This window comes from Martes martes (genome assembly GCF_963455335.1).
Source record: "Martes martes genome assembly, chromosome: 13".
Classification (NCBI taxonomy): Eukaryota; Metazoa; Chordata; class Mammalia; order Carnivora; family Mustelidae; genus Martes; species Martes martes.
Window position 1 is genome coordinate 64,453,624 of NC_137901.1, and position 19,470 is coordinate 64,473,093.

At 51.3% G+C, this 19,470-nt stretch overlaps 1 protein-coding gene across 1 annotated transcript; it reads left to right on the forward strand.

Annotated features, from left to right (window-relative positions):
- Window positions 1–7,797: 7,797 nt before the first annotated feature.
- On the forward strand, window positions 7,798–8,747 carry MIF (macrophage migration inhibitory factor). The gene is made up of 3 exons (XM_080821944.1): window positions 7,798–8,105; window positions 8,276–8,448; window positions 8,557–8,747. Exons 1-3 carry the CDS (start codon window positions 7,998–8,000, stop codon window positions 8,621–8,623), a joined length of 348 nt encoding a protein of 115 aa, XP_080678070.1. The 5' UTR covers window positions 7,798–7,997; the 3' UTR covers window positions 8,624–8,747.
- Window positions 8,748–19,470: the final 10,723 nt, after the last annotated feature.

A 19,470-nucleotide genomic window follows, 5' to 3' on the forward strand; every position in this document is an offset into this window, starting at 1 on the left:
AGCTCTCAAGGACGTGGGCCTGAACCTGGCTGTACCAAGGTCCCCCCCAGGGTGGCCTTGGGAGCAGGGCAGTGTCCTGGGGGCTCCTGAAAAGCCTGGCCTCAGCTTTGAAGGGATCCCATGAGGAGAGGGACCAGTGGGGACAGGACTTCAGCACCACGGAAGGAACACAGTCACCCTCTCTGTGCAGACCCACCATTGGGGTTCAGGCATATTAACTCATTTCCTGCTCCAAGACCAGTGGTTCCAATACAAGTTATTCTAGGTAGCATTCCCTGAGCACAGTCAGGGACTTTGCACTTTGCTTAGCTCCGTTAACCATCACACACAAGTCTATGGGAAAGGAATTACCACTTGACTCCCTGTTTTCAAACTGAGGCTCAGAGCATTTAAGTGACTAAACCCAGATCACCAGCTCTGAACAGTGTCTTTGGGTCCTGTGGGGGTTAGCTGGCTCTGACTGCTGGCTCCCCCACCATGCCAACTGCAGTGAGTCTCCTGGTAGACACCCCTCTTTGCAATCCTGTCCCTTTAGGTACAGCTGATCACCAGTGGCGGTGATGATGCCCTAGGTCTTTTCCCACTATGACTAAAAGGGGGGAGAATTGTCTTTTCCTGTCTGTGCTGCCAAGTGCACATATGCAATGAACAAGGGCACAGGGACTCACGAGTTCAGGGACGGTTGAGAGCTCAGGGTCGGCTAGGTTCTTGCCACAGGGATGACAAGCCTTGTGTGACAGAGGGAGGGATGCCGAGGGAAACAAAACTGGTGGGAGCCAGTGGAAGGGTGGCCTGCCCATGGACATGGGCTATTGCAGGGGGAGACACAGCAAGGGGATGAGCAGGTAGCCCCACAGTGGGGTACCAGCAGCCCTCTCTCTCCTCCCCAGACCCTCCTTCCAGCTCAGTAACTCAGATCTTGTCGCTGAGATGTTCCCTGCTTTCAGGGTCTGCTGGGTGCTCACATGGGCCATATTCCCCTTTATCCAGTTGGTGTTTCCCTTTGATGAAGTTTTAGAATATACGTGAGGTTCAGTGGGGTGAGGTCTGGAGCCGATGACCAAGAAAGAATTCTTGAGACATCTTTGGTGCAAAATGGTGGTTTATTTATTTATTTATTTATTTTAAAGATTTTATTTATTTGACAGAGATCACAAGTAGGCAGAGAGGCAGGCAGAGAGAGGAGAGGAAGCAGGCTTCCCCCTGAGCAGAGAGCCCGATGAGGGACTCGATCCCAGGACCCTGGGATCATGACCTGAGCCAAAGGCAGAGGCTTTAACCCACTGAGCCACCCCAGTGCCCCAAAATGGTGGTTTATTAAAGCATGGGGACAGGACCCGTGGGCAGAAAGAGCTGCTGCCCCGGGGTTATGAGGAGTGATCCATTATATGCTTGCAAGTTGGGATGGGGTCAGGGAGAGTGTAAGTCTCTAAGGAATTTTGGAAGCAAGATTTCCAGGACCTTAAGGGGCTAGCTATTGTTGGGAAAAAGGTTATTCCTTGATGGTAATAAAACATTTTGGTGATACCCTTTAGATGTATATCAGTGGGCCATATGCTTGGGATTGTTTGTCAAAATGTATCTTGGAGGGTTTAGAGATAAAGTTTCCAAAGGAATTATTAAAGTAGACTTAGAGCATCCTGGTTAGGGGTAGGAGTCCTCAAGCTAGGATTGCCCTTTGACTTAGCAAAGTGTTAAGGTGGAGGCAGTTGAGTCCCTAGAAGAATGTCACTCTGCCTTTTTCAAGGGCTTGTCAGTGGGTAAGGAAATTTAATAATTTTTCTTCTGCCTCTGTTTCCCACATCACCTTCATTGGGAGGTTTTCATCCCTCCCACTTCTGTGCCCAGCAGCCCTTACCTACTGAATGGTTCTAGGTAGTTTTCCTTTTTAAATTTTATTTATTTATTTTTTAAAGATTTTTATTTACTGGGGCACCTGGGTGGCACAGTGGGTTAAGCTTCTGCCTTTGGCTTGGGTCATGATCTCATGGTCCTGGGATCGAGCCTGCATCGGGCTCTCCACTCAGTGGAGAGCCTCCCCTCTCTGCCTGCCTCTCTGCCTACTTGTGATCTCTCTCCCTGTCAAATAAATAAAATCTTAAAAAAAAAAAAAAAGGTTTTTATTTATTCATTTGAGACAGAGAGAGAGAGAGAGCACAAGCAGGGGGAGAGGCAGAGGGAAAGGGAGAAGCAGACTCCCCACCGAGATGGGAGCCCAATACGGGGCTCAATTCCAGGACCTGGAGATCGTGACCTGAGCCGAAGGCAGATGCTCAAGCTTCTGAGTCACCCAGGTGCCCCTCTAGGTAGTTTTCCTGTAAGCTTCTTCACTGCAAGCATTTTGCCACATAACTAATTGGCTATGAGACAGTTTTGCCATAAAAGATTAAAAGAAGAGTAACAGGTTTCAATAACATGATTCTTTGGTTTCATCAACTGGTGGACAGTTTAGTTTCAATTCTCCATTGACACAATGTTCTCATTTGTATATTACATAAATCTTAGCTTCATAATGGTCTACACAGTGGAACAGAGTATTGAACCAACATTTGCCAAAGAACTCTATGGAATGGCTATCAGTGGACATGTGACAATATGCCAAAACCAAATAACAGTGTAGAAGCTTTCACAATGTAAAACAAAACGGACCCAATCTAAAGTAAGATTTAAAAATAAAATAGGGGTGCCTGGGTGGCTCAGTTGGCTAAGCAGCTGCCTTCGGCTCAGGTCATGATCCAGGGTCCTGGGATCGAGCTACATGTTGGGCTCCCTGCTCAGCAGAGAGCCTGCTTCTCCCTCTCCCTCAGCCACTGCCTGCTACTCTGCCTACTAGTGCTCTGTCAAATAAATAAAATCTTTTCAAATAATAACAGTAAAACAAAATAAAAATAGAACTACCCTACGATCCAGTAACCAAACTACTGGGTTTTTACCCCAAAAATACAAATACACTAATTCAAAGGGATGCATGCACCCCTATGTTTATAGCTGCATTACCTACAATAGCCAAATTGTGGAAGCAGCCCAAGTGTCCATCGACCAACAAATGGATAAAGATGATGTGGTATGTACGTGTACGTGTGTAATGGAATATTACTTGGCCATGAAAAAGAACGAAATCTTTAAAAAAAAAAAGAAAGATAATGAAATCTTGCCATTTGCAAGGACGTAGCTGGAACCAGAGGGTATTTCCAAAGAGAAATAAGTCAGTCAGACAAATACCATATGATTTCACTCATATGTGGAATTTAAGAAACAAAACAAATGAACAAATGCGGAAAAAAGAGAGAGAGAGAAACCAAGAGACAGACTGCTAACTATAGAGAGCAAACCCCTGGTAACCGGAAGGGGAGGTGGGTGGGGGGATGGGTTCACCAGGTGGTGGGGATTAAGGAGTGCACTTGTGATGAGCACTGGGTGTTATATGGAAGTGGCTGAATCCCTCTATCGTACACCTGAAGCTAATAAACACTTTATGTTAACTATACTGGAATTAAAATGAAAATGAAAATTTAAAAAAGAAGCTTTCACAATGTAATTCAACGCTCAGTTACAATCATGTATCCTAAGGGTGCCAGGGTCAGTTGAGTGTCTATGACTCTTGGTTTTGGCTCAGGTTGTGATCTCAGGTAGTGAGATCGAGCCCTGCCTTGGGCTCCATGCCCAGTGCAGAGTCTGCTTGAGATTCTTTCTCCCTCTCCCTCTAACCTCCTGACCCACTCTCTCTCTCTTCTGTCTCTCTCAAATAAATAAATCTGAAAAAAAAAAATGCATCCTAGTGTTTGGAAACAGATATTTCTCTTAATGAAGAAAGTTGAGCAAAATAATAATAATAATAATAATAATAATAAAAGTGATACAAGATGAATTAAAAAAAGACCCCCAAAATGTGTAATACTATTTTGCAAACAAATGCATGGGTACAATTTACAAAACAAAATCAGTTATTTGCGCAGAATCTCCACCTGTTTTAAATGTTCTCAAATATTTTGTATTTCTCAGCAAAGTCTCAGTAATTTTGTTTTCCATGTTTCATTAGGTCCTTTTTACTGAATGTCCCTCTTTTCTTTCTTTTCTTTTTTTTTAAGATTTTATTTAACAGAGAGAGAGACACAGTGAGAGAGGGAACACAAGCAGGGAAAGTGGGAGGGGGAGAAACAGGCTTCCCACTGAACAGGGAGCCGGATGCCAGGCTTGAACCCAGGACCCTGGGATCATGGCCTGAGCTGAAGGCAGAGGCTCAACAACTGAACCACCAGGTGCCTCTCTTGTATTTTTCTTGATTTTTATCTTTTATGGCAACACTGCCTATGGCCAGTCAGTTAGGTGGCAAAAACGTTTGCCACGAAAATGCTTGCACCGAGCAGTCGTCTTGCACTGAGAATGCCTGCTGTGCCACTGGACATGGCCACTCAGCTCGTCCTTGGCAGCAGCAGGCCAGATCTGCAGTGGGGCTGTGAATGACACGAACCCAATCAGCAGGACTTTGAGCAGAGAGGGGCTTCTATTTCTATTGTAACTGAAAGGCAGCTGAAAGGCCTAGACAGAGAGCTGTCAGAGTCCCAGGCTCCACTGGGCTGCCACTCCTTGCTTCTTTGCCTGGGGTTTTTCCAGTTTAGGGTCGCCTGACATCTGCTGCACCTCTAGGGGTCATATCCAAGTTCCAAGGTGGGGGCAGGAGGAAGGAGGCAGGGCTATGCTTCTGTTAGCAAAGCAGCTGCTTCTCCATAAACCCCACACATTGCATGAACTTCGCATGGCTATATTTTGTTCCAGGGGCAGCGAATGTTCTAACCAGACAGAACTGGGAGTCCATCCGTGAGGACAAATATGGAGAGGATCCCAGGCAGGTCAGCAGTCATGCCTGCTAACACCTCCCAGAGCATGCATCCTGCTGTTCAGCACATCATTATCAAGCCCCAGAACAAATGACCACAAATTTAGCAGCTTAAAACAACACAGATTTACTATCTCACAGTTTCTTTGAGTCAGAAGTCCAGCAGTATGGGTCTTCTGCTTACAGTCTTGTATGGCTGAAGTCAACTAGTGAAGAGACCACTTCCAAGTTCATTCAGGTTGTTAGCAGAGTTGTGGTTGTATGACTGAGGCTCCTGGCCCCCTTATCTTCAGAGCCAGTAAAGGCACATTGAGTCCTTCTCTTGCTTTGAGTCAGACTTACCCTTCTGTCGCATCTCACTGAATCTAGCTGGAGAAAATTCTCTGCTTTTAAGGGCTCATGTGATTACATTGGGCCCACCCAGATAATCCATGATGATCCCTCTATCTTAAGGTCTGTAACTCTAATTACATCTGTGCAGTGCCTCTTGCCACGTAACATAACATATTCACAGATTCCAGGGGTTTGAGTGTGGACATCTCTGGAGGCCCTCTGCTTACCATTGAGGTAACATCTCCGGAGGCGGGCATACAGCAACGGCCAAAAAGAGACTGTCTCCTCTCTCATGGAGCTTACCATCCAGCAAGGAAACACTGCCTCATAAGCAGAAATGTGGTGATGGCCTTGAAGGATGGGAGAGGTGCTGGGCACGTTATAGGACCACGTTACAGACCGAAGCTCTGGGGGTTTCCCAAGGGACATAGGTAGATGAGGGAAAGTGAATGCAAACCGCATTTCAGGACACATGTGAGAGCCAAGAGCCAGGAGCACGGTACTGAAGGGCAGCGCACAGACTCAGGGAACAAGGAAGGATGCTGCTAGTTGTGGGGTGGGGAGCCGCTTCCCCAGGGCATCATGACAAGACTACCTGTAGTATCAGCAGGGACCCTCACCAGTATTTAGGCCACTCAGTCCTCACAACATTCTTCTGGAAAGTGGGCACTACTATCATCCTCAAATTACAGGTGGGGAAACTGAGTTTCAGATAGGTTTGTGTTAAGTGTCCAAGCTAGTAAGGGATGGGACAGGGAATGAGATCACCTCCCCAGATGCCCTTCTAGAAAGATGGGACTGACTGCTCCTGGGAAGGGTCAGAGTAAATGGTAAATAGCTCGGAGTCTGTCCTGATCATAGAAGACAGCCCTCAACTACAGAAACATCCTGAAAATTGCAGTGGCTCACCTACAGGGGCATCGCCCGTGTTTGCTGGTGCAGATCCCTCTCGGCACACTGCGACCATCTCAGAGAACCCGGTGCTGGCTCTTGAGTCTTCTGCCTGGAGTCGCTCATGTCACTTCTGTTCACATCTCATTGGGCCAGACAAGTCATATGGCCAGATTTGCTGCCGGGGGCAGGGAGATAGGCTCCTCCCTGAGAAGAGCAGTCGCCCATGGTGTTACCACAGTCTACGCTAGGATAAAGGTGAAGCCAGCTAACTTAAACTAAGGTGAGGGTGGGGAGGTGGGGAGGGGGGGCGGGCAGAGAAGGGAGGATAAGGGTGACAGTGGAGGGAAGCATGCTTCACTGGCAGGCCAACAGGTGTGGGAGGAAAAGTGGTGCACTTGGATTTGGACACAGGGAACAGGAAGTGCCCAACTGGCTACTGAACTGAGGGGCGCCCAGCTGGAGACATGGTGTGGAATCCATCAGTCCATCAGTGGTTAAGGGAGCCTGGGGTGCAAAGTGCAAGAGGAGGGAAGTAGCCTGGGGCCCAGCGGGAGGAGCAAACACTTGCAGGCTACTTGCACAACCAGGCCATGGGACCTACTTGATTGGATGCTGGCTGGTCCCACAGGCACGACTGTCCTTGCTGTATCACATGGCCATTGTCAAGGCCAGCATGTGCTCTGCCACCTTAGATAGCCTGCCAGATGCCAAGGAGAGCTCTAAGGACTTGGCCAAATGCAACATGCCCCTTCCAGCATCTGTGAGAGGTCTGCTCCCCAGCATAGCACCCTTATCTGCAGGGCTCCCCAGAGGGGGAGTGGGTGGCCACTTAGCCACAAGCCCTTCTGCCCAGTGATGGCAAGGCCTGCAGGCATGGCCAGGGCCTCAATCCAGCCACTGCTCTGTCCTCTTCCTGCCAGGTCATGGCTATCTTCACTCACCTATTCAGCCAGTATTTAGTCTGTGTCTCTTGTATGCTTGGCACCCACTAGATGCCCCCTGAGCTTACCGTTAGTGGAAGAGACAGAAAGAAATCTCTTATGACTCCTAGCAAGGGCATCCCCACAGGACCTAACTAGGGTGGGGCTTCCCTGAGGAGCTTAGGTAGGCAGAACTGCAGAGAAGTTGCTCAGGGGAGCAGAGACTTGGGGTGGGCTCTGAGACAGCACTGCTGACCACCTAAGCCTCCCCTCTTATCCCCCACCCTGCCCTTGGTGTCTCCCAGCATCCTCACTCACCTTAAAGAACAAGAGTGCAGGGAAGGCACCTGGATGGTGACTCTGACTCTGATTCTACTATGGCTGCCCTGCCCCACTTCTGCCTGCAGCAAGGACTACCTCTCCCCGACACACACACCCACACGCCCACCCCACCCCCCCAACCCAGAACTACAGCCATGGGGGACACGTGGCCCTGGAGACTCGGGGCGCACAAAGCTCCCGTGCGTGGGGTGGAATGGGCTGGGGCTTCATCTACGTCGCCAGCTGTGAACTCCTGGGGGGGCCAGGAGCCATGTGCTCTGTAAACCACCGTATCCCCAACTCCTGGCACACACATCCGTGACTAAATGAAAGGACTAACAAAGAAACGAAAGGCAGATTACTGGCCACCACGGGGAGAATGGCTTCCACAAAGTGCGTGGGCCCAGGACGCCAAAGCCCGAAGTCGCGCCAAAGTCCGCCCGTGATGACGTCACCAGTCGGAAGAGGGCTGCGGCGGCGCAGGCCTGCGGTGATGTCACCAGTCGGGAGAGACGCGCCGCCGCACGGAGGCGGGGCTTCCGCCGGCGGTAGCGTCACAGGAGGCGGGGCCGCTACCGCCCTAAGGGGGGGGGGGGCATCGTTCGGCGGTCACGTAGCTCAGGTTCCCGGGCTGCAGCCGGAGGCGCGTCGGTTAGTTCCCGTGCACTGGTCCCCGCCGTTTTTCCGCCAGCATGCCGATGTTCGTGGTGAACACCAACGTCCCCCGCGCCTCCGTGCCGGACGGACTCCTTTCCGAGCTCACTCAGCAGCTGGCGCAGGCAACCGGGAAGCCGGCCCAGGTTTGCCGGGAGGGAACAGGGACAGGGGGTGCTCGCGGGACGACGTGGTCCCGGGCCGGGGGATGGGGAGGTGGGGGCGGGGGAAGCGACTCCGGGTTGAGGCGAGGCTCTGGACGCGGATGGGGGGGGTGGGTAGGGTTGTCGCCTGATCGCTCCCTGTCTCCCCACAGTACATCGCGGTGCACGTGGTCCCAGACCAGCTCATGGCCTTCGGCGGCTCCAGTGAGCCGTGCGCGCTCTGCAGTTTGCACAGCATCGGCAAGATCGGAGGCCCGCAGAACCGCTCCTACAGCAAGCTGCTGTGCGGCCTGCTGGCCGACCGCCTGCGAGTCAGCCCGGATAGGTGCGTGGGGCAGCTGGGGGCACGACGGTGGGGGGAGGGGGAGGCGCGCGCTTGGGGCGGGGCGGGGTGGGGGCGCAGCCTGTTGAGCCTGGCATCCATGCCCCGCAGGATCTACATCAACTACTACGACATGAACGCGGCCAACGTGGGTTGGAACGGCTCCACCTTCGCCTGAGGGCCACACCTGCCCAACCCGCCCGCACCAGGCCCTGCCACCCGCAGTATTGTGCCCACTTCGCCCCCCACCCCCACAGCGACCCCCACTTCCAAGTCCGGACAAATAAACGGTTTGGAGGCTGCATCTGCCTCTCAGGCTTCCTTGGTTTTTGGACAAGTGAGTGCAGGGCTGGGACAGTGACCTGGGAACCGGGGCTGGGAGGGTTGCCCCCCCTGGGAATCTACTCTTAGGGTCTTTTATCCTAGCTCTATCCCCCTTTGCCCCATCAGCGGCTCCAGCCTTGATTGGCATCCTGCCTCGGGCCACAGACTCAGGAATCAGAATCAAATCGGAGCCGCCCACTCATCTTGCGGCTGTGTCCTCCCAGGGCAGGTTCCTGACTCTGCCCTTGGCGGGAACCCAGACTTGAATCCGTTCCCGCCCACAGGGGCAGGGCCACCACTTGGGCTCAGACTGCCAGGAGAAGAGTGGGAGGGAGAGGTGGGGATCAACAGCTGATTGGCCTGAGGGGGGTTGAAGAGCCAGCCACTATGGACCTTTTCTCCTAGCCACACCTTCCATCTTCCAGATGGGCAAAGGGTACCCCAGGAGAGAAGGCCCTCTCCCGGTGGCACAGGGTTAAACCCTGCTAGGCTGGTGCCCTAGTTTCTTGACCTAGAAAGTCCCGTTGTGTCGGAACTTTGGGACAGTTTTCCGGTGGGGGTGGGGAGGTGCCCAGGAGGCAGAGTCCTTGGTTATCTTGTCCTCTCTGCCCCCAAATCTGTGCCTGGGCTGTGCTGTCCTCTGGCACACAGTTCCCAGAGACAACACCCGGTCTGTAGTTGTGGTGCCATTCACGTTTTACGGAACCATGGCTCTGGAAAGCCTTCAGGTGTTAGTCAACCCTGCTAGATATTGAAGGTCCTGGCCCTGGGCGACACTGTCAACAACAAAATCAGTATCGAGGCCCAAAGTGACTGGAGTCTAATTGGTCCAAAGCCCCTGCAGCCAAGGCCAGGGGCTCCCTTGTGGGGGTGAGGATAGGACAGTAGGCAACTCTGCCCCCATGCTTGGGGCTTCAGCTGCCATGCTGCTTCCCAGAGCACGTGCCTTCGGACTAGAATGCCTTGGTAGCCCACAGTGTGTGAGGCCTCGTGTGCCCTGGCAGCAACTCCTTCCAAGTGAGACCCAGCCACTAGCACTAGGAATTCATGTACCCGGAGTTGGCCCTAGGACCAGCTCAGCCCTTCTGTACTGCCTGGCCTGTGGGAACAGTCAAGTTCATTTCCCCTACTTGTACAGGGAGAGGGCTCCTCTGGCCACATGAGCCCCATTCCTGGGGGCTCGGGAGAGGTGGGGGCCTTACTTCTGGACTCCTGCTGACTGCCTTTGGGACCCCTTGCTCTTTCTTGCTCAGCCTCTATGTAAACCAGCTTATCTTCGATGGAAGAGATGGTTTTTTAAAGACACGGAATTTAAGTGAATTTACTTTTGAAAGCTGAGGGCTCTGGGGGAAAGGGTTGCTGCCAGGCCAAGCCTTTGGAGGCTGTCACTGCCCTTCTGACATTGGCAGTGAGGAACAGGCCTGCCTTTGAGCCACAGGCAGTGACAAGGGCTGCCTTGTGTGTGTGTACAGAAGCCTGGGGCCTGCAGTGGCCGCAGGTTCCTTCCTTGAGATGGCTCCCAGTGGTCTAGCCCCCGCAGCACCCACTATCCCTGGATGAGTCACCCCTGTGGCGTCACCATGAACATCACTGTGCCCATCCCAGGCTTGAAGCAGAGGATGAGTCATTCTTGTCCTCTGATTATGGCAACATACTCAGACCTCAGAACAACCCAGGCCCCAGAGCTATGGAGCCCAGTCAGCTGGCACTTTACACATGAACCCACTCCCACGCCTGCCCTCTTCCTCTCCCATCACGGAATTTTTGGGAGTTTGCCCATCCTCAACCAGCTTACTAGTCAAGATGCCTAAGGACTGCTCTGCTTCTCAGTCTAGGTCCTGCTAGCCCCATGTCAACTCAACCCTAGGCAGCAAGGATTTACTCCCAGAATAACAGTAGTAGTGATAGTTGGGGTCACATTTTAAAAGAGGAAGGAAAGTCAAGGATTCAAGGGAATCTGGAAGGGTGTTTGCCCATCTTTGGGGGTGGGGAGGGCAATCTTCTCTTCCACAAAGATCTCTGAGGGTCTTGCTCCAGCTGCCTCAGTGAAAGGGCTGGTGAGCCCCACATCTATGTCCATGCAGGGTTTGGGTCATGGGGCAGGGGTGGGGCACGGGGATGGCAGCATGGCTCCAGCTAAAGCCAGAACCTGGCTTGTGAGCTGGGGCCTCCTTCATGGATCCAAGCACCTGCTGCTCCCACCCCAGCCCTGGCCTTTGTCACAACCCCTCAAGCTCCCTTGTGTTCCCAGTTCCCAACACAGAATCTCCATCCTCTGCTTCTGGCTCTGTGCCAACCTGCCATTTGTGTCTCCCTCTTAAATCCTGAACTATACCTGGTCAGGAGTGTGCAGGGTCATGGGTCTCTGCGAGTATCAGGCCCAACTCCCTCCTAACAGATGAGGACACTGACCCCAGCTTCCCTGGGTATGCCAGTGCTGGCCTGGCCACCTCCCAGGACTCACCTATACCTTACCCCCTAGTACCTCCAGTTGGGTCCACCTTATGGTATCTAATGAGCATTGGGGGTCTCCTGGGGCAGAAGGGGCATATGAGACAGGCTGGCCCCCTGCTGTGTTTGGGAAGGCTGAAGCCAACAGCCAGGAGAGCTGAGGACAGCCTGCTAGCCGCTGCCCCCCCCACCCCCCCAAGAAACAGGAGTGTCAGGCTCTCAGGTCAGCTGGGACGTCAAGGAAGTGGCTCCTTGGAATCCATGGAAAAGGTGGGGCATCTGTGAGTCAGGAACCCCGCTGTTGCCTCTGCCCACCATGCTCTCAAGTCCCCTGGAACTAGTAATTGCCCTTATGCCAATGAAGGCTACTGCTGCATCCCATTTAAGCCATATCCCGTTCCCCAACCCAGTCATGCCCTGGTCAGCCCAGTTTATTACAAAGTGTGGGCCCCAGTCCCATTGAGCAGCCTGTCCGTTCCTTAAAGCCCAGTGGCTGCCCCAGGGCATCCTTGAAAAAAGTTGCAGAAACTCATTTCCAAATAATACCTCAAAGTGAGGTACAGAACAGCTTGGGGGCGGGAAGGGGAGCACAGACGGCCTCCTGCTCTCTCTCATTGCTCCAATGGTACCATGTTATCTGCCAGTGAAAACCCGACTGGAGAGAAGGCTGGCCCTGACAGCCTCCTTACCTCACCTTGCGGGGGGCTGTTCTTTCTACATGGAATGCCTGCCTCCTATCTGCCCACTTGGAACCCCACATCATGCCTTTCTGGAAGGAAGCCCTCCCTGAGTCCAGTGCAGGATGACACCAAGGCCCCTCTGCTTCGGCCTATGCCTTGTGAGCTGGGGTTTCCCTTCCTGTATCCCCCCAGCAGCCTACGTGCATTGGGAGGTGCCTGCTCCCAGCTCTGACTTTTTGGGCCCATGCCGCAGGTCTGGAGAGCCTGGCAACGTAGGCTTTCTCCCCAGCCTTCTACCCTGTCATCCCCACTCTACCCCCCAAATGCCTTCATTGCAGAAACCCCACTGCTCCCTCCCCCAGCCTCAGCTGAGACCCTGACTCAGGCCCACCTCCCCTCCACCCTCCACCACTTCTGGAAACCTGATCCCTGGGAGGTGGTTAGACTTGAGGGCGTGCCTGACCTCCTTGACTCCGGGCGTCACTTTCCCCCTCTGTGAAATGAAGGGATTCACCAGATGTCCTTCCTACATATTCCCTCAACCTTGGAGCATGACTGCAGCAGCTCACAGCCCGTGACCTTGGACATGATGCAGATGGCCAAGGGAGGGGAAGGGGCAAGCAGGTGCCCTATGCCCATACTTGGGTCTTAATACAATTGTGAAGCCCCTTCCTTGGGTGGGCGGAGAAAAGATCAGGGGTGATATGGGCAGGTATCTTCAAGGTAGGCCCCCATCCAGAGCCTGGAAGTGAAGGAGTGGGGAGGCTGAAAAGGGGAAGCACATGGCCTTGGCAGGAATGCAGCTGAAAAGTTCACTATGGACCCCAGCCCACACCGAGGGGCCCACCAACCACAGAAGCTGGTGGGTCAGATCATGGGGCTACCCCCACTGCCTCTAAAGCAGTAGGCAGAAATAGTGCAGTCTTCCCGGGGGGGGGGGGTCAGCTGACACCCCACCCCCCAGAGATTAGGAAGTTTCCAAAGTTTCTGGACTACTATCTTCCTTGACTTCTTGCCCCCACAGGGCAACTAAGTGTTAGACCCCAAAACCGTGTTTCTGTAAAGGTTTCTCTGGCCAGCCCAGCTCCCTTCCCAGCTGAGCAGTGCCAAACCAGGGCCAACCCTCCAGGCCTCCCAAGGAGAATTCCAGAACTAGAGGGAAGGGGGAGGGGAGGGGTGCAGCACAGTGCAGACCGACCAGCCATTTGCCCAGATTTCCCCTCCTTGTTAAGTGAGCCCACCTCTCTTCTGTGTTTGAAGTGCACATAAAAGAGACCAAAAGTTGTGAGTTTTCAGAAATTGGCTCTGTCCCCTCACTCCTGGAACCTTGGTCTCCATCTCGGAACAATGGGGTCTGGCCTCAATACTCCCATAGGTCTAACACCGAAGACATCCAGACGGGGCCCCAAATCCAAAAGCTACAAGTGAGAAGTCTCAGCCCCCTCGTCTCCCTATGACTGCATCTCCCCCTCCCTCAGTGACCTGGTTTCCTGTGTACCTAATTTTATTCTCATTTTCATCAGTGATAATCTTTACAGTGACTCAAATTCAAAGCATTCCCAAGATCCCCAGAGAGAAGTTTCCCTCCCACTCCCTCCCTCCACAGGATTACCCTCTCAGATCACCCCATATTTTATGCATCTTGGAAGCAAATATGCATAGCATATTCTAGGCTAATTGTGCATTTTCCTTTTTTTTTTTTTTTTCCCCACCTGGAAGTTTATCTTTGTACCTGAAGAATCTCCAGTATTCCCTTGTTAGGACCAACCACAATTCCTTTTAACTAGTCTCTGTCCTGAATGGTTAGGCTGTTTCCAGCCTTCCATTCTTAGCTCTGACATACTGAGTTGAACATGTATAAGTGTATCTGTAGAATAGGCACCTGGAGGTAGAATCATTTGGTCAAGGGCAATGCTGTTCTAATATGACCCGATGTCCCCCTTGGAGGTGGGGCTTATCACCACCGTCAGCTGGGTAAGGGAGGCCCTCCCAGTTCCAGTTTTGACTTTTGGCCACCTGATGGGGAACATGCTTTTCTCTCCCAACCAAATGGTTTTAATTTGCTTCTTACTATGAGGCTGAGCATCTTTTCACAGGGTCAATGGCCATTCCCTTTTCTTTTCTAGGAACTAAGTCAAATCCTTCAGCCTGTTTTCCCACTGGATTGGGTTTTCTTGTTTGTCTTAAAGCTCTTTATTTCTTAGAGATATTAGCCCATTGCCATGAGTTGCACATATTTTTTCCAGGTTGTCACCTGGATTTTTGACTGTGGGTCGACGCGGGAGATACATTTCTTTCAGCCTAGTCTTGGGATTTATGTCATTCCTCGGTTTTTCCCACTCCGTGATTATCAAACTGTTTGCCCTGGTTTCTTTCAAGACGTCATGTAAACTTGTTTTCACATTGACGTTTTTGCTTCTGGAATTTCCCGTGTCACGTCTGAGGTATGGCTCCATCTATTTTAAAATCTTTTTTCTTTTTCTTTCTTTTTTTTTTAAGTAGGCTTCATGCCCAAGGTGGGGCTTGAACTCACTACCCTCAGATGGAGAGTCACATTTTCTGCCGACTTAGCCACCCAAGTGCTCCTGATTCATTTTGATTATAGACACCACCTGTCTGTCCCCTCACCATCTGCAGAATTATTCAACTTACTCCACTGATGAAATGCCACTTCTATTCTAAATGAAATCCGCTTTGGACTTGGGTACAGAAGCTCTTGATTCTGTTTCCCTGATGGGTCCCCACTGGATTTCATTTGTAACAGACAGAGATTGTTTGCAGACTGCCTGGCACCTGGGGGTAGCCTGCAAACAAGGGGGAAACTTGTCCTGACCCTCCCTGGGCCTTCCCTCCTCCAACTCCTCCCTAGTGCCCTCAGTTTCCCCCACAGCCTGCCTTCCCACTTGCCAAGTGTCCACCTTTCTGGTCTTGCCATCTTGGAGGGACTTTGCCCATTGTGTCCATTAGACAGCCCGGAAGAGCACAAGGACCTCAGATGTCCAGAGGATCATGTGGACAAAGTGTTCTCACAACACACGGATGCTGTCAGCAATAAACAAAAAAGCTGCAACAAATTCCTAAGTTTTCAGCTTGGCTTATGAATTAGGAACTCTGGCTGGTGCCGGATCCCTCCTCCCTTAACTCCAGCTATGGAGGCAATGCCCATCTGCAATGGTCATTTTAACTGTTATTTTATCATGAGATTCCCAAAGACGGTATGAATTTCAAGGTGTCCTAGACCTTCTTGAAGATAGGGGAAAAAGCAATGTGACGTCAGGACCTCTACACAGAAGCAAATCAGGTGGAACTCTGTCAGAACCTTCCAGGTTTTCTCCAGGACAACACTTGACTTCAGATAGTGAGTGTCCTCTTTTGCTCTCTTGATAATCCAGATAATATTCTTGGTTTATAAAATAAGCCATTTCCATCTTCTTCAGAGAGAAGTGAAAAGACCCTTTGGGTTGAATTCCTTTCGACTCTTTTTTTTAAATTCTGGTGAATACCCAGGCTTGAACCCCAACATTGGGTTTGGAGGAAAAGGGAACCAGGAGCCAGACCCCATCCAGGGAGCACAAAGCTTTGGAGAAGAATGTAATAGAATCCACCAGCCAGAAGGTGGGGCTGATGCGACTCAGGTAACATTGCTCCTCTGAGTCCTTAAGAGGAAGCAGCCAGGGGCACCTGGGTGGCTCAGTGGGTTAAAGCCTCTGCCTTCGGCTCAGGTCATGGTCCTGGGGTCCTGGGGTCCTGCGATCGAGCCCCATATCGGGCTCTCTGCTCAGCAGGGAGCTTGCTTCCCCCCCTCTCTCTGCCTGCCTCTCTGCCTACTTGTGATCTCTGTCTGTCAAATAAATAAATAAAATCTTAAAAAAAAAAAAGAGGAAGCAGCCAGATCAGAGGTGGGAGAAGCTTCCAAACCTCAACCCTCTCCATTCAGACCGTAACTTAGAACCCCTAGCCCTCTTGGACAACACACAAACAGAGGACAGCACACAAACAGGACCATGATACTTTTTGACAAGGGGTGAGTGGCTCTGAGCCTTTGAACACCACCCATCCACAGGGCTCCTCCTCTAAGAGCAAAGTATGAGTGAGAGTTGAGAGTTGTGTACTAAGAAAGGTTCTGGAAAGGAGCCGTTTCCAGGAATAAATCCTTCAGGGATGGGGTGATTCCTTAGTGAGTTGCCACCAGTCAAAACAGAACACAGCTACGAGGTAGAGAAAAGAGTTCAGTCATTACAGCCCTTCTATTGTGATTTCAAAATGTAGAGAAGGATCGCGTGGGTGTTGACTGAAGGATGCCAGTGATCGTGAGTGGATTTAAAAAAAAGTCAAAGAAGAACACGAAGGGTGTGAATTTATACAAGTTTAACATCTGAGCCATGTGGAGTCACTATAATAATGTATTTGCCAGACAAGCAAGACAAGGGATATTTAGAATACATGCATTGAATATTGATAGAGAAAAGGACATTTTTCAGAGTAAGATACGACTTTACAGATATCATATAAAATAGGACTTCATACAAAGAAGAGAAGATGGGTTGGGGTGGGGTAAAGAAAACACATGAACAAATAGCTAATAAGTTGCTCTGTACCTAGGAATAAACTCAAGATGTACAGATTTCTAGAAAACAGACACACTGGGCTGGTGGGGGCGGGGGTTGTCACCAAAGGACTAAATAAAATGGAGAGACCATTTATTGGAACGATGTGACTTCTCCCCCGTCTGATTTTTGACTCAACACAGTCCCACTAGAAATTCCCACACTTCAGTGGAATTTGAGAACCCAATTCTACCTTTGATGTGTGAATCCAGAGGACCGATAGGAGCCAAAATCTTTTCTTAAAGAAGACAAGATGGGAGGACTTGCTTTCCCCATGACAAGGTTTGTTATGGTGTCCCATAATCAAGGCAAAGTGAAATCGGCATGGGGGCAGACAACAGACCGATGGAAAGAAGAGAAATCCCAGAAGCAGAGCTCTCCACACACAGAGCTGATATATGACTGAGGACACACTGAAATCTACATGAAGGGAAGCACTGTTCAATTACAGGTGCTTGGCAGCTGGCTGCCAAACCACGCGGGCAGAAAAATCAAACTGGATTCCTAGTTCACATCCACACACAAATCAGTTCCCCATGAAATAAAAGCTATAAAGAAAAGATCACAACAACCTTAAAGTAAGGTGATGTAAGAGAACATCATCATACTGATTCCTAAAAGGAGATACACAAAGCACACATGACTGAGGAAGAAATGGACACATTGGACCTCATATTAGTAAAACACCATGAACAAAAGGAAAAGCTGCACAGCTTTTGCAACTCATGTGATTAATAAAGGGCTCATCTCCAGAACGTATTTTTTAAAAACTCCTACAATAGACAACAGACAACCCAATAAAAAATTAGCAAAGTACCTTAGCAGTCCCTTCACAAAGCAGAATATCCAAATGGAAAAGGTGCTTGACCTCAGTGGAAGACAGGGACCTGCGATGAAGGCCACCTTAAGATACGACTAACCACCCACCACGTTGGCTGTCATTAACGTGCCCACAGTCGCACTCCTAGGTATATATACCCAAAGAAACTCGTGTCTGGACACAAGATGTCCACCAAGAATAGAATGGATAAATAAACTGTGGTGTATTTCTAAGCTATGGCTACACATGTCACCGTGGATGATCCCGCAAGTGTAGGATGTTGAGCGAAAAATGCAAGATACAGGTAATACAAACTCATTTAAAGTGCAAAAATAGGGAATGTCCAACTTCGCAGCTCAGAGGTCTGCGCCTGGCTGGTGCAGCTGTGATGGTGGTCAGGAGACCATTCCCCTCTCACAGTCAGGACAGTGATGTCCCCGGTGAGGAGGGAGGGCAGAGACTGGCGAAGGCACCCAGGGGTGGTGATGGGGTCCTGTGGCGGTATTTTTTTTCCTTGCTGTTCACAAATGTCTGTGTTATGTTTGTTAAACTGTTATGCATTTTTCTGTGTGTATATTGTACTCCGATCATTAACGGGCACACACAGAACGGAGGGAAGACCACAGCCAGCATACCGTACAGAGGAGCTGCCCAACAGCTGTATCCCTCTGAGACCTTGTCCCCACTGTGGGCCATGCCAAGGGCTGCCCCCCCCCGCCTTTGCTGCCTTCTCCCTGGCCCACCCCCAGCTTCCCTGAGCTTCCTGCTACTGGGGTTCCTGCTAGTGTTCGGGGTGGGGGGCTCTTCTCCCTCATCTCCTCATATTTCCCTGGGAAGTTTTTCCATCCCTGGAGATGGAAACCTTCCAGGACCCCCATCTGCACACCTGAACTGCCTGGCTTGTCCCTTTTGGGGCCCTCCGGCACATGCCATGACCCCCCAACCCACGCAGCTGCAGAGAGACCCCAAGATGGGACTTGGAAGAAGGCAGTGTTGTGTTGAGCCGCCCCCCCAACCCCCGCAATCCAACATCTTGTGCACTGGCTCTGAGCCTTGAGTCCACACCGGTGAAGGTGCTTGGGTTGTCTGGTGTGTTCATGGGGACTTCCTGCGGTCCACACTGGCTTCTGGCCCTGGTTGTTTCCCACAGTGCTCTGGTGCTGGAAGCGGTTGAGGGGTTGGTTTCTAATTCCTGGTGAGAGGCTCTCTCTTCTCCCACAGGAGCGGGGTCTGTGTCAGGGTCTGGCCTTGGCAGGCTTCAGCAGGCGGCCCAGGGCAGGGCTTTGGAGGGCAGTCCCAAGCTCACAGCTGTGCTTTTTAATGAGTGAGGCCTCCCCAAGCCTGGGCTGCTGGGGTTTGGTGAGCAGAGGCAGGCCTCCCCGGTGCTGGGGCTTGGGTGTGAGTAGTCTCAGGTCAGTCATGGACAGCCACTTTCAACTGCATAGTGCAACTGGGAGTCTAAAGGCCCGGATGCACCCACGGAAGGGTTTGTTCACAGACGGACGCATTCAAAGGAATTGGAGCCCTTCAGAGAATATGCCACTTTCTTTCACTCAGATAGAAAGGCAACTCAGTGAAATCACTGCACACCCCAAAGCTAGCAAGGCCATGCAAAACCTTGTGCTGGGAGCTGTCTGTCCCAGGGAGTCAGGTTTTCTCGGAAGATCCAGAAGGAACTGGAATGGTTTGAAAAACATGCCACAATCTTACTCTCAGGACAGGAGCCTTGGAAAATGAGAGAGACTGGTTGGGGAAAAGGAATGTCCTCAGGGTGTGAGGTATCAGGAGACAGGCAAGTCCTCTGCTGAAAAGGGAGGGTGGAGGTTTGCAGAAGAGGTGAGACCTCCCTCCCCCTCCTCCTGACACTCCCCTTCCCAGGCACCACCACCCTGCGCCCCATGCCGCCAACACACACCCACCAGGGAGCCAGATGACCCAGAACACTCTTGAGGGGTTGGCCCATGCTGCCAGCAGGAACTCTGTTAAGATCTAGAAGCCATCCCATGAGCCCAGCAGCTCTGAAGAGGCCATAGAGGATCTGAGCAAATTCAAGGACAGAAGATCAACATCAAATACTGACATTTGGCATGCGTTGGGGGGTGTGTGTGTCTGGGGATGGCTCAGAGCCTTAGGGAGTATGTTT

What these genes read in the sequence shown, in the direction of transcription:
- MIF (XM_080821944.1), top strand. Translation starts at nt 7,998, where the DNA reads ATGCCGATGTTCGTGGTGAACACCAACGTCCCCCGCGCCTCCGTGCCG. An exon ending in CAACCGGGAAGCCGGCCCAG is followed by an intron (nt 8,106 to 8,275) that starts GTTTGCCGGGAG and finishes GTCTCCCCACAG; the next exon opens with TACATCGCGGTGCACGTGGT. An exon ending in CTGCGAGTCAGCCCGGATAG is followed by an intron (nt 8,449 to 8,556) that starts GTGCGTGGGGCA and finishes CATGCCCCGCAG; the next exon opens with GATCTACATCAACTACTACG.